The sequence below is a fragment of the Phyllostomus hastatus genome, unplaced genomic scaffold, assembly GCF_019186645.2.
Source record: "Phyllostomus hastatus isolate PE091 unplaced genomic scaffold, TTU_PhHast_1.1 phas_contig_16, whole genome shotgun sequence".
In the NCBI taxonomy this organism is placed as follows: domain Eukaryota; kingdom Metazoa; phylum Chordata; class Mammalia; order Chiroptera; family Phyllostomidae; genus Phyllostomus; species Phyllostomus hastatus.
In genome coordinates, this window is record NW_025333643.1 from 11,883,589 (window position 1) to 11,897,439 (window position 13,851).

Below are 13,851 nucleotides of genomic sequence, written 5' to 3' on the forward strand. Positions count from 1 at the left end.
ATAAGTTGAAATGTGATCATTTTATTTTTTTGATACACACGTTAGCAAGGGGAACGACATGGCTAGGTTCCCCTTTTAAATAGATAGCCCAGATTCTTGAGCCCCATACAGGGAACTCTCACCTGTTGCCTAGTGAGGGCTCCTCAGGAAAGCAAATCAAAAGGTGTTCCTTACATCCTATCACAGCCATGCAGAGCTACTCAAGAGCTGTTTCAATGTGTGTGTGAGCATGGGAGTACGGGATGGGGCAGAGAGTGGACGCCACTCCTGGTCCTAAGAGGTGTCCACTGAGCTGACACAGTTCCCCTGAATGTCCAAGGGTTGAAGTCATACCCACTCTTGATTCCCCCAGCACTGAGTACACTGGCTTTCCTGCCTTCATTTCAGGCCCACACATGGATTGACAAGGGCTCCCTTTGCCCCCATCTGGATGGAGGCAAGATTTTTTAACCAGGCATATTTGATAGTTGACTGGCTGGCAGGGCCCCTTCCTTACTACCTCCTTCCATGCTGAGCCTAATTCACCACAGTTGGGAGAATCCCATGGGCCTGCCTGGCCCTCAGCAGAAAGAAGGCGGCACTTAGAGTTCTGGAGGCGGATATTCACAGGGCCCTGCCTGGTGTGGACAGGCCTCTCAAATCCTCTTCTATCCAATGGTGGTAACAACAGAACCTGCCCATAGACTTTCATGAAGTATTGACCATTGTCATTAATTGGGAACAATGGTAACACACCAGTCAAAGAGACAGTTGTGACACCCAGCATCCTGGTACCCATAGCCCTCTTCCATGTGGGATGCTGCCTGCAAAGAGCTGCTGACACCTTTCCCATCTCAGATTAAGGCACCTGTGGGTTTCATATCCACTGAACCTTTGCTAAGCTAGGATGCCCAAGAGAATGGCAAGGTGACCACACTCTGGGATCCTCTGCCACCTTTATAAATGAGGTTTTCCAAGGATTTTGAAAGGCATGGGGAAAGGCTTATGATACAAGGTCATGATTGTTAAGCAGGATTCTTAAGTTTGATGACAAGCACAGGCCCACCTTTTGACAGAGTGTTGAGATAAGAGCAAGAAAATGAATCAGCCAGTCACTGGGTATCAGAGCAAACTCTTGTCCAAGCAAGTCAACTGAAAGGATGGCTGCAGCCAAAATGATCAGGTTAACCCTCAGAGGGTTGGATGCAAAATGACAAGTGCACCATTTTGCAGTACAAGACAATGTGCCTCATGGTACAATATTAACAGATAACATTGGACTAGAACTTGATGCTGTACAAAGTGCGTTACCCACATGTTAGCAAATCCTCCTCAGGCAAGTGCTATGCTGCTGTATCCATTCTACTCGTAAGGAGGCTTGGGTTCACAGGATGTGTGTTCACAGAGTGCAGGGCCATATAAGGAGGAAGTGGTGAGTGTGACTTGAGCCAGGTCTGTGTAACTCCTTACCCATGTGCTTAAAAAGATCTAAGCCATTCACGTGCCACTTCATGACTTGTTGCCATGTTTGCGTACCATCTGTACCATTATTTACTTAACACTTCACTTGTAAATCAACTCAAAACTTTCTTCACTTACCTCAATTTTAATAGGAAACACTATAGCATAATTTTCAAAAGAAAAGCCCATGTTATTTGCCATTATGGAGGTTAATTATTTTAAAAATCATAAAAGCAAAATAATAGTATTAAATGATTTCTTAGTAATCCAAGGTTCTGAACTTGAGGTCTGTTCTCTCTGTTTTTCAGGTAGTATTAAAGGCAAATTACTAAATAGAGATGTTCTTCTTTGATATAACTGCAAGGATGGAAGGAATTTGGAAAGGACTGACTCTCACTAGGTCGTTCTGGCTAGTAAGCTTAACACTGGGCCCATAAGCCACCCCAAATTATCTTGCTTTCCATTCCATTTTTTCCTAAGAAAGCAAAACAGTCCATGGTAACATGGAGGGCTGAGGAGTGAGGACCATGGGGGTTTGTTTATCCGGCAGTGATGGCCCTTCTCCCTTAGCTCTGGGCATCAGCGCCATCACCCCCATCCATAAGCCATGCATCCCCACCTGTTAGCTCAGGCTTCTCAGAGTCCCCAGAGGGTTTGGCTCTTCCCTTCACTCACTTCCTGTTGGGTCCATAGCACCTGTATGCCTGTTCCCACATGCTAATGCCATTTAGTTGACCAAATTATAAAGCCATCTTAATAACAAAGAGGAAATGAACTCTAAGCTTTCCAGACTCACAAAAGGTGGCCTCCTTAGCAACAGAACTCTCCTGCTTGGGTTTATTGAGATGATAAAGGCCTTCTTTCTACTGCCACCCAGGGTCCCTGACAACCAGCCTCATCCCTTACCAAGGTTTGTACAGTTCAGGTTAGCACAGCTGGTTGATCCAAACCCACATAAACAAGTGTTGGAAATTGTGCAGCTCCCAGGAGACTGAAAGTGTAAAGATGAGGGAGAGATTGGAGTTCCCTAAAGATAGTGTACTTTATTTTATTGGAGTCACAAACCCAGATGCCCAGAATTACTATCCACTGTTTAAGGAAGGGCATCCCACCTTGAAAGGATGTTTCCAAACAATTCTTAAGACTCTTATTTCGTATGAGAAGATGTAGAAACCCAAGTAGAGGGCCATTACTTGACATATGCCCAATAAATCAAGAAAATGTGAACATAATATGAGAGTGATAATAATTACCCTGTGAGTCTATTTCTCAAAGCTTTTTCTACCAGGGAAGGGGCTAAGCTCTTTATCACATTATCTCACTTACTAATAGGTAGTCATTGCTGCTACCTTCATTTTACAGCTAAAGAAACTAAGGCACAGAAAGTCAAAATTGCTTGCCAAGTTTCACAGCTAGTCAGCCATGATTTTAGCCACTACAGTGATTTTTAACCTGTTCCCTCTCATAGCACACATAAACCAATTACTAAAGTTCTTACAGAAAAAAACAGGTATAATTTTGATTCATTCACACTGGCCAACTATTTTTATGTTGACTGTTGTCATTTTTTTATTTGACAGTCTAGGGGAAAGTGGTCAGTGCCCCTGACTAAACTGTCAGGTGTCGAATCTTTTAAAAATTTTTGTGGTGCACCAGTTGAAAATCACTGATCTAAAGCCATTAAGAACAATAAATGACAATAATAATAATCATGGTTTAAATAATAGTTAAAATATTAGCGATACATAAAACAATGAAACATTTATTGAACTTTTTACTGTGGTGTATGGTAAAAATGCTTTACATGCATTATTCCCATAATCCACATTTACATGCATAATCCATATTATGCTCCCATGAAGTGGGTACATCTTGGCCCCATTTTAGTTGAGGAAACTTGAAGTAACTTTCTCAATGTAACTCATTAGTAAAAGATGAATGAAACAAAGTTTAACAAGAGAACAGAGGAAGATCAGCTATAGAAAATTAAGCCGCAGTCTCTGCAGTATAGGCATCTCTATTTCATGCTTTCCTAAGGGTTGGGCTGGGAACCAGAGACACAGGTATGACATACGTAAACTTAAGTTATTCCTCCTCCAGTTCCCACAGAATGCCTTGGAAAAAGGTATGCCTGTCAGCCAGGGAAGGCTGTGGCAGAACAAGCCTCTCTCATGCAGAAGAGGAGAGCTCCAGGGAGCAGAGTGCGGATCACACCTTTCCGTCCTGATTAACACCTTGTAAAGATGAGTCAGCTCTTGGCTCTTGGGGTTTTCCCAGAAGATAGAATTCTTTCTTTTCCCTTGGCTTCATAGATTTTCCCACAAGCAATCAGACTTCCTATAATTTTTATTAAGAATTCCAGACACCCCAGCAATAATTTCCAGACACCACAGCCTCTGTTAAGGTAACAAGCCATTTTATAATTAGGTTCACTTCATTAGCCCAAAGCCCCCTGCACTTGGAAGGGAAGTGCCTCCTTCCCGGCGGTTGGACCATGAGGCTCCCGGCCTCCAGGAGAGCGTGCTCCGGGATGAAGGCCCCTTTGGCACCCCCAAGTGCTGGAACGCCTGTGTCCGATCTGTTCTCTATTATTCCATGGGACTGTGCATTGGAATGGACAGGAAGACTGGTTCTATTTCAGATGAAATAAAAATTAGAGATTTCATCAGTATATTGATTTGTGGCCAAAAACAAATGTTGGACATTGTCATCTTATAAGCTTTTGGTTTTCTGAGAGATTCACCCACAGAATATGTTTTGAGATTTGCTCAAAGTTTCTCTTCTTACATCTACATTAGGTTATATCCATATGTTGCCAACCAACCACCAAAACATTCTGATGTTATTTTCTCAGACTGTTCTCCTGGGAAGGATTTTAACCAGATAGTTTCTGAATGTCAGGAAGACTTTTTCAGGCACAGCCTTGAGAAGGAGTGATTATGCACCTGCCATCACAAGTCATCTCCTTTTTGGCTCATTTTTAATATTAACTTTAGACTTTAAAGAAGAACTAGCTAATATTTGGGTGAAAAGTGAAGAAAATCTTAAATATACACAAACCTTAACTGAAGCATCTGTAATGTGCCAGACATAATGCTAGGGGTGGTAGAAGTCAAGGTGAATAAGATGGCTCCTTCTTCTCAAAGAGCCCACTCTGATGGGGAAGTACTGTCTTATCTACATAGGACAGAAGAAGGAAAGAGAACCAGCTAGGGTTAGGAGGCAGAAAAGTAGGTGTAGTTTCCAGGTATGGAAAAGAGGAGACATTGGGGAAGGTCAGGAGATGTTTTAATAGGCAATGGGTGAGAATTAACTATGGGCAGATGAGGAGCAGTGGTGCTCTGGGCAGCTAGCACTGTATGAGTCCAGGTTTAAGAGGGAGAGAAAACTGCAAGGGTGTTGTGGTCACTAACATATGCCCTGAGGGGCAAAGGGTAGAAGAAGGCAGGGTTGGGTACGTAGGTAGGGACCAGACCCCAGAGAGACCTGATGGACAGGCCCACAGACTTCATCTTATCCATGAAAGAGGTCATCAGTGGGTTTTACACAGGGGAGCAGCAGGGCCAGAGTTACTTTTTGACTTTGATCAGTCTTGAGGGTGACTTGGTTGGGGCCAACCTTTGAGGTAAGAGGAGCAGTTAGGACCATTGTGGAAATCTATTACATTGAGTACATTGAGTCTACATGGATTGTAGGGTTGGGGGAGCAGAGCTGAATGTGAGTAATTTCTGGATTAAAGTTAGTGATTACTTGGATCAAGAAGTTGGGGATGAAAGAGAGAAACAAACTTAAGGCTGATGCCTTAAGGCTGATGCCCTAGTTTCTAATGTGAACATTGGGGTGGGTGGCACTGGTGGAGAGAGAAGGGCAGGAAGCGCAGCAGAGGGGAGGGAGCTGCTGTGATGGACTGGATGTGACACCCACGAGGTGCCTGAGGGATGTCCCAGTAGAAGTGACAGACACACAGTTGGGTGCTGGGATCTGCCACCAAAGGGAGAGGCCAAGGCTGCAGTCTGGGTCTGGAGATCACAGCATCCAAGGAGTTGCTGAAGCTTGGGGTGAGAGCTAAAGCAGACAAGGGACCCTGGGGATAGAAGCTTAGGGAAAATGAGTGGAGGATGAGAGTCCTGTGAAAAGGAGGAAGCCCACGAGTCTGGGACCTTGGTGCTGAGGGAATAGAGGGTAAAGGAAGAGAGGGAAGCAGGCTGATATAACCCGGGAAATTCAAGAGAGATCTTTCTCTAGGGTTTGGTAAGTAGGAGGCCACTGACAACTGTGGGGAAAGGATTTTCTGGTGGCATCTTGGTGGGCGGGGGCAGGGGCATGAATGGGCAACAAGGAAGCAGGGATGGCAGTTAAACAGTGAGTGTAGGATGTTGGGTGGGAAGGTCAGCCGAGCCCCTGCACTCCAGGGGAGAAAGCACAGGTTAGGTTAGTTTTGTGGGATCTGCACTCAGTTCAATTTGTTTCATTGTTTCCCTGCTTCCTCCTTTTACTCTTTCTGGTTTCCCTACTCCTCTTCCTTCCATCCCGACCACCCGTCCACATATTTTTAACCACATGGCATGACCTTGGCCTTCGTGAAACTTGTAGGGAGACAGGTATTAAATCATCAAAGCCCTTGACTGTTGCCTCCCTGGTAACTTAAAATCAAACTCATGAATAACTGATTATTATCATTTTAATAAGTGCTATACAGAAGTACAGAGCATGAAGGGAGCACATGTAAGGAGTTCTACCTTCTTTTGAGTGTTACTTCCTATATGAAGACCAAGAACTGAAGTAGTGTACATTAGAAGGCACTGAATATATTAGCTGACTATAAAATATCATTTATTTGGTCTAATTTTGAGTTCAACTTTGCAATGAAATACCACTTTTGCCTTTAATGGGAAAAGCTAAACTCTCCAAGTCCTTTTTGACCCCTCCAGGCCATATTAAACTGGGACATAATAGTGGTAATTAATGCAGTGTTGACTGTGCCTGACATTTTTCCAAAAGACAAGATGAAAGAGATGATATACATCTCAAAGGATAGGAAATCTCTGGTTTATCTTTCACAGCATTATGAAATATACTTTTATCATTAGAGTCAAGTAGAATCTAATTAAAACTTGCTGTGCAAGGTAACTCCAGGAGAAAATGTCTGTTGCCCTTGACTACCATGTGCGTATTTGCATTTGCCGTATGTAATGCAAAGGAAACTTAATTGCCAGTGTTAAATTCTCTGAAGTTAATTTCACATCACCTTGAGGTTAGGCTAAGAAGCAGACAGGGTCATTTTTGGTTTGTAAACTCTGTTGTCTGGATCATTTAATGGTATCATACTCAAGAATGTGATTGGCAGTGAGAGCTCAGAACTATGAAATAACTTGTCAGCAAAAATAGAGGATTTTTTTCCTTTTCCCCTTTCACTACTCTGGCAAAAGTGGGTTACATTTTCTTTCTTCAGAGAGAGAGATCAGCATGGGTTTTATGCCAGAGGCCATTTTAATACATGAATGATTTGTAGGTAAATTTATTGTAGCCAATGGGTGCAGTCAACTGTATAATAGAAATATTGTCAAAAAGCCAGGATTATTATTTAAATAAGTGCAGTGTTAAATTTGATTACATACTTTTTAAAGCTAATAAAACATTTCATTGCTCTCAAACTATTTCCCATAGTCCCATTTAGTCAGAAAACATAAATTAAGTGAGGCTCTGCATAGAAAATTACCCAGGCTTTGTGTCGATGGAAGCATGCGTGGAAAAGCTTGGCAGCCTCACAATTTAAAGACAAAAGGATATAAAAGGGGTTGGCAGGCTCCTATATAGGCTTGCGGGGGTGGGGGGACACTTTTATCCTTGAAGAATTATAAAAAATGACTGCCGAGGAGAGTGCGTGCCTGAGATGGCCCCTGTGGGTGTAGACCTGTAGGCAGCCTAGATGGGAATCAGAATGAGGTCACCTCTTTCCTTATCACAGACAGAGGGAAGACACTCAGGTCGATAAAATTCTGTTCACTTGCACACAGCATTTTCCCAGAAACATTAGCCATTTTCTTTTTTCTTTTTAAGTAATTGTTTTTGTTTTAAATAAATCAAAGTAAAGCCTTTGATGTCAGCTCAGGGATGTGACATTTTAAATTGTGCTATTTGCTGAGCTTATCCTGTGACAGGTCTTCATTTCCACCAAATGTCAAGGATCAGCGCCTTGCATTCATTTTAATGAAATATTGTGCTGATAAGGGTTATGAATGCCAAGTTTAAGCTGTAAATTACTAAATGTCGGGCTGCTTTATGCTTTGTGAATTCACCGGGGAGCAAGCTAATGAAGGTTTCTTTCTCGCATCCTCTTACAGTTAGGGATTCACGGTTATGCCTTTGCAATCACAAACAATGGATACATCCTGACGCATCCAGAACTCAGACCACTGGTAAGAGAAATACTTATTACTGTGTTTCTGCTTTGATGGTTTTAAAAGATTTTCTTCAGTTCTACAATGATGACACTTTGCAGCAGTTTTCACATTAAAAGCTCCATTCGTAATATTGCTTCCTAAAGTTTAATAGTTAATAAATAAATAATGTTGAATGAATGCACTTACTATCACACTTTCATATATAAATCCATATGTATCTATATGCATTTAGTTATTTCACAGCTGCCGATATACAGAATTTTTTCTAACTCTAGACAGTGTGAAACACATCATAATGGATACCTTTATAAAACAAAAGGTCTCACTCGCCAACCCAAGACTTACTTGTTGCAAGTTACATTTGATACAACAAATTAGATTTAGGATCCCTGGAAATTGATCACAATAAGATTTGCCCCCAAATTACATTGCCTAAGCCCAGTGCCTCCTGCATGAAAGGGATTCAACAATACCTTTTTTGTTTAATTAAAACACTTGAGATATTCTCCATGTCCTGTGGAAATCGTATCCAGTAGCCCTGTTTGATGCCCTGACATGTAAACCACTTTCTTTCAGCAGTAGTTTCACTTGCTCAGAAGTGAGTGGGGTTAGGCCAAATCCAGCACAGCTCATGGTATCACTGTCCACCCCAATCTCTGGGGAGAGGCTGATTCTGAAGTGCAGCCAGACTTGTGGGGCAGGAGGCCCCGGTCCACTACCAGCATCTCTTGTGGACACTGGCCGGGCTCTGGTAGCGAGTGTGCCATGGTTTTGCTGTCTCTGGACTAGTGGTAATGTGTTGAGGAAAGGGTACCCCTTTTGGTTTGTGTGTATGTAGCTCATTTTAAAGAAGATGTAAAGTTATAAAGAGTAATACAGTAAATTCTGCTTTTGAAAGTTAAGAAACTGCAGGTTGTTTCCTGTAGCGCTCCACACATACACACACATTCACACGTACCCACCGCCCCACACGTCTTTTTCTCTTTCATCAAAATTAGAAAAGAATGGCACTGCCTGCTATGCAAATGTTTATTGACGAGGCACTGTGGGGACCAGTGTGCTTCTCGCTTGACTCATTGTTTAGAAAAAGTTCATGTTTGAGCTCCATCATCATCCAGCTTTGCTCTAATCGCCCTGGTATTAATGGAGTCATGGCCACATCATGTGGATCCCATATGCACACTTTCAGATGGGAATTATGGTAATATTTGATTTCCACATTCTTTTTATCTGGAAAAGATTGAGTTAACTGGTTAGCTAGTTCCAAATGTAACTCAGAATTATTGAAAGGTCTTATTTAAAAAGATACTAACTTTTTAAGGATATTTAAGTCTAAAAACATATTTAGGTCTGAAAGCTGAGCACTTTGCCCATTTCCAAGCAGCCCAGCTGGGGTTGCCTGTTGGGAGCAGTACAAGTTACGTGTTTGGTGTGGCTCACTCTGGGCTCCTAGTGCTTATTTACTCCCAGTTGGAGTGGAACAGACTAAATGAAACAATCAAACCTGGATCTTCTGCCAGTGAGTGAATTAACTTCCCATTTATCAGCTTTTAAAGAAGGGATGAAATGGAACCAGATGTCAGAAGTCACCAAGGTACTTTCCCTCTCTCTCTCTGCTGCAATGGCAATGAGAAGCTCCCATCTGCACAGTCAGCTCACAAGGTCCTTCTGGTCATGCAGTGAAAGGTCTGTGTGCAAGCAGTCCATCGGATGCACTTTTCAGAGCCACGGCCCCTGAGGGGGCAGCCAAGAGGCTCTCAGAAAAGCAGGCTAATCAGTCGACACCAATCATATCCTAATAGTGCAAATATGAATCATTTTTGTTCTTCTCACTGCTAAGACGTTGTACTGAAATGTTTCACCGAAAGTGGTAACCAGGGTCAAGTTCCCGTAAATGGGACAGCCCAAGCAAATTCCCCATATCTCACCTGTGAAAATCCAAACCAGATGAACCATATTGCAATTGATCAGTGATAAGAACCTAAGGAATAGCCAGGCCATTCATCTGTCTCTTACCCTGAGGCCATGGGATCTTTAGAAGAGGTTTGGAGCAATGCCAGTCATTGAGAATTACATGAACTCATCCATCTGCATGTGATCAATAGGTGGATGTTGATGCTGTCTTGAGTTTTGCTCCTGGGAAAAAGATAGTAAAATGGAAGGACCTCAACTTCAGCAATACAGAGGCTGCCCTGGGCTCCTGGTCCTGTCATATCCCAGGTGTGGGACTTTGGTCAAGCATCAATTTCTCTATGATCCTGCCATAACCAGAGTGTATATATCTCAGACTGGTAGTGAGAGTAAATGAGATAATGCCAGCAAAGAGCTTTGTGTAGCAAAGCAGGCCCTGGGACATCGTGGGGACAGTGGTGGTTAACCTGGCACCCTGTTTGTGTTATATTGGCTCTATGGATCTGAGCTCAGCTGCTAACAAGTTTGGGGGGACATGGGGTGGTCAATGCTTAGGGGGGACCTAAAAAATAGTTTCTGAGTACTTGATTGGTTCAGATTACTATGGTAAACATTGATGAGGGATTGCATACACAGATACACACACATACACCTGAACAGATACAGGGTCCTTGGACTAACGCAATCTGCATTCAGTCCTAATTTCAGTCTGCCATCAGCTTAGTCTGTGAAACTTCAGCAAGGCCTGTCTGTGCCTGTCTACCTGGCTCTCCTCTCTCTTTTTGTTTTGCTGTCACTCTGTGTTTCGCTCTCACACAGGCACACACACAGGCTGTTTTCCTGACCAACTCTGGTCTAGAAGACAGACAACAAGAGTACTATATGGTTCTGTTGAGCCATTTCATGAGGAAAACAAACTTGTTGATGATATTTGTTTTTACAATAGCAATAAGAATAATACTTGAAGCTGCAGTACATGGATGTGATAGTTAAGACCTGGTCTACGCAGATGGAATACTCCCGGCTTTGGCATGTACAGATTTGTTCATCTCTCTTTTTTTGTTGTTGTTGTTGCTGTTGTTCACCTAAACAACAAGAGCTGAAAGCTTCTCCCACCTTTTCCCTCACCACCAATCCACTCAGCACACAGTCAGAACCCTGGAAATGAATGAATGAAGGCATCCTCTAAAACTGCAGTTTTCATGGTCACTTACTTTGGGTCCTTCACCTACTATAGTCTGTGAACTTCCCTGCAAACCCAGCATCTGCCCCAGACAGAGTCCACCCTGGTCAGAACTCTCACACATGACTAGGGACAGCCAGCTGCCAGCAGCACCCTTGGCTAGCTGAGGCTTCAGGCAAGGAACCCTCATCCAAACCTGACTCGCTTTCTCCCGAGGCCAGCCATATAATCAAATCCTTATTAAAAATGCACATTCCCCTCAGCTCTGGCCAAGGCTACCAGATTAGCACGTTGGGTGTGAGTGTGGGGTCGCAGCCAATGTGAGAGGATGGAGCAGACTCACTTAAAACAACTCGTATTCCCTCTCCATCTGCCATTGAGGTTGTTTCTGCCCCTGCAGCCAGAGGAAAGAAGTGGGTTTCTCTGAAGCACAATACCAATATTTTTCTAATTTGTCCAATAAAATCTTTCCCCTGAACTTAATGTTTGGCCTGATTTTATCCAGTGTTTTCTTTAATCTTGTATGATTTGGGCGTGAATCATGAAGTGTCTCCAAAAACAGCTCAGATGTAGGGGCCTTACTGAGTCGACTTGCTTTGGTTTAATTGGCAAAACTGTTAAAGTAATACTTTTCTTTGATAACTGGGCTAACCTTAGTCTTTACGCAATTGTTTCTCAGCCACTATCTCCTTGCCGCCAGCTTGTCACTTCTAGTAGGCTAACTGAGATTTAACAAACGTTTACTGGTGCCTGGTGCGCTGGGTCCTGCCTTGGCACCTGGTGCGCTGGGTCCTGAGTTGGACTAGGGGCTGATTTAGCAATCATCGAGTGGGCTGGGGACCATCTTGTGGGTGGGGGCCCATATCTACTCCCTGGGTGGGGAACAAGTCAACAGCACAGCAGGAGGGATTCAAGTTAGATTTTAAGGAATGCTTTTTGAGTAGTATTAAACATTTGGAAATTTGTTTTTAGTCTCTACTGCTCTTTAACATTCATGTTAAAAATATTTCAAAGTATGGTTACTTATAGTTAATGTCTAGGTTGGTTTGTTTTGCGCTTTTTTCTTCCCATGTCTTTGAGAGCTTTATGGATTTTTCTTAAAATGTGGAGCCCCAAATATGTCTCTTTTTCTTTTGCCCATCAGAGCATAGAGGGAGATAAGGCTGGGAAAGTGTCACTTTTAGCATGATCTGTTTTTTTTTTTTTTGAGATTTTGGTGATCCATCTCCCCCTCTACCTTCCCCCTTTAGAAGAGTTGATTTCCTTCTTCAAGGAGGCTTGGAATGTGGGCCTGGCCAAACCACCAAGCGAAAACAAAGAAGGCCCCCTTCCAGCAGCCACAGGGCCGGCAGGGCTGCCCAGAGGAGCCTGAGGCAGGCGACGTCTAAGACTTGTTTCCAGGAAGCCCACATTGAAATCTGCCAGAAGATGTTTGTTCTGTGTCTGCAAGCCCAGGAGATGGGGAAGGATGCTGGCAGGTTTCTATTCTGGATGAAAATTTGCCAGTCTCATGGGCCCATGGGTGTGGTGGTGGATGACATGGGAGGTGGGGACACGGAGAGAAATCTTCCTTCATTCCTCCCGTGCTTGCTGAATGTCCACTATGCTCTAGGCCTGAGACAGCTGCCAGGAGTGGTTACAGAAATGTGTGCTGCCTCAGAGAACTCAAAATCTAATAGGGTCAATAAGACTTAATACTTATAGGGAATATAGGTAACTGTAGACACTACTAAGGAAAAATGCATTTTGTGTTTGTATTGTTGGTCTTAGTATTTTTTTTCATATTTGTTGATTCCTTTTTCTGTGACAGGCACTGTTGGAAGTGTTTTACATGTGTTAAAGCTTTTAATCATTGACTCATTTAATAGCAAGACAAGGATATAGGTGCTGTGGAAAGGCCTAGAGGCTCAAAGGAAGGGTGTGTGTGAGATCAGACCTGGGAAGATGGTCTAGCAGGTCCCAGAGTCAGACTGTAGATACTGTGAGGGCCAGGCCGAGGAGCTGGATTCTCTGTGGGGAAGGCAGGTATCTCTGTGTCACCTACAGGAAGCTGAGGCACTAAGTGATAAGATGGGAACACCTGATGGCTTCTTCAAAAGTGCCAGAACCTGGGGCCCTAACCCAGATTAGTTAAGATATGCTGAATTCACTCTGCTCCATTGGTTGGTTCTTCAGGAAATGGAAGGCAGAGTGTGTGGAGGGCAGGAGTGACCGAGAGGCTGGTCTCTGCAGCCGCATAGACAAATCACAAGGTCATCACTGGACAGTTGCATTTAGAACCTGTCTAGACTGGCACTGTCCAGGAAGCACACAATGGGAGCCACAAACATGAGCTGCCTGGGAAATTTAAAACTTTCTAGTAGCCACCTCTAAAAGTAAAAAATAAACAGGTAAAATTAAGTCTAAGAATATTTTAACCCAATAAATTCAAAATTACATTGTTTCCACACACAATCAATATGAAATTTAATAATGAGATATTTTACATCCTTTTTTCTTACTAATCTTTGGAATCTGGTGTGTATTTGGCACCCACAGCACATTTCAGTTCTGACTAGCCACACCACTTCAGGTGCTCAAGAGCCACATGTGACAGAGTAGGTCTAGAGAGTGACCAGATATCTGGGGCTCTTCTAAATAAAATGGCTTGACTATAGGACCTCCTCTTTCCTAAAGGTGAATTAGAACAAACTTTAGCACCACCTCTACCTCCTGGCACTGTTTCATCATGCAAACAGTTGGTGGCTTCTTAGCCTCCTCCACTGTGACCCCAGCCCCCCTCACTGCTATCCTCACAGGCTGTGGCTTCTCTGGGAGTGAAAGTACAGAGTCGTCCAGAATGTAGGGCATCAAGTCCACGACCAGGGCGATGATCTCCCCAGTTTGGTCATGCTTCTCTGGCTACTTCAGCAA

The 13,851-nt window shown here is 43.3% G+C and overlaps 1 protein-coding gene across 3 annotated transcripts in view; it reads left to right on the forward strand.

Moving 5' to 3' along the window:
* Positions 1–13,851, forward strand: part of CACNA2D3 (calcium voltage-gated channel auxiliary subunit alpha2delta 3) — an 857,676-nt gene that overhangs the window by 630,409 nt on the left and 213,416 nt on the right. For all 3 annotated transcript variants that reach the window (XM_045832366.1, XM_045832367.1, XM_045832368.1), the window contains one exon: positions 7,785–7,859. In XM_045832366.1, coding sequence (XP_045688322.1) covers positions 7,785–7,859 — 75 coding nt within the window. The remainder of the gene's footprint in view (positions 1–7,784; positions 7,860–13,851) is intronic.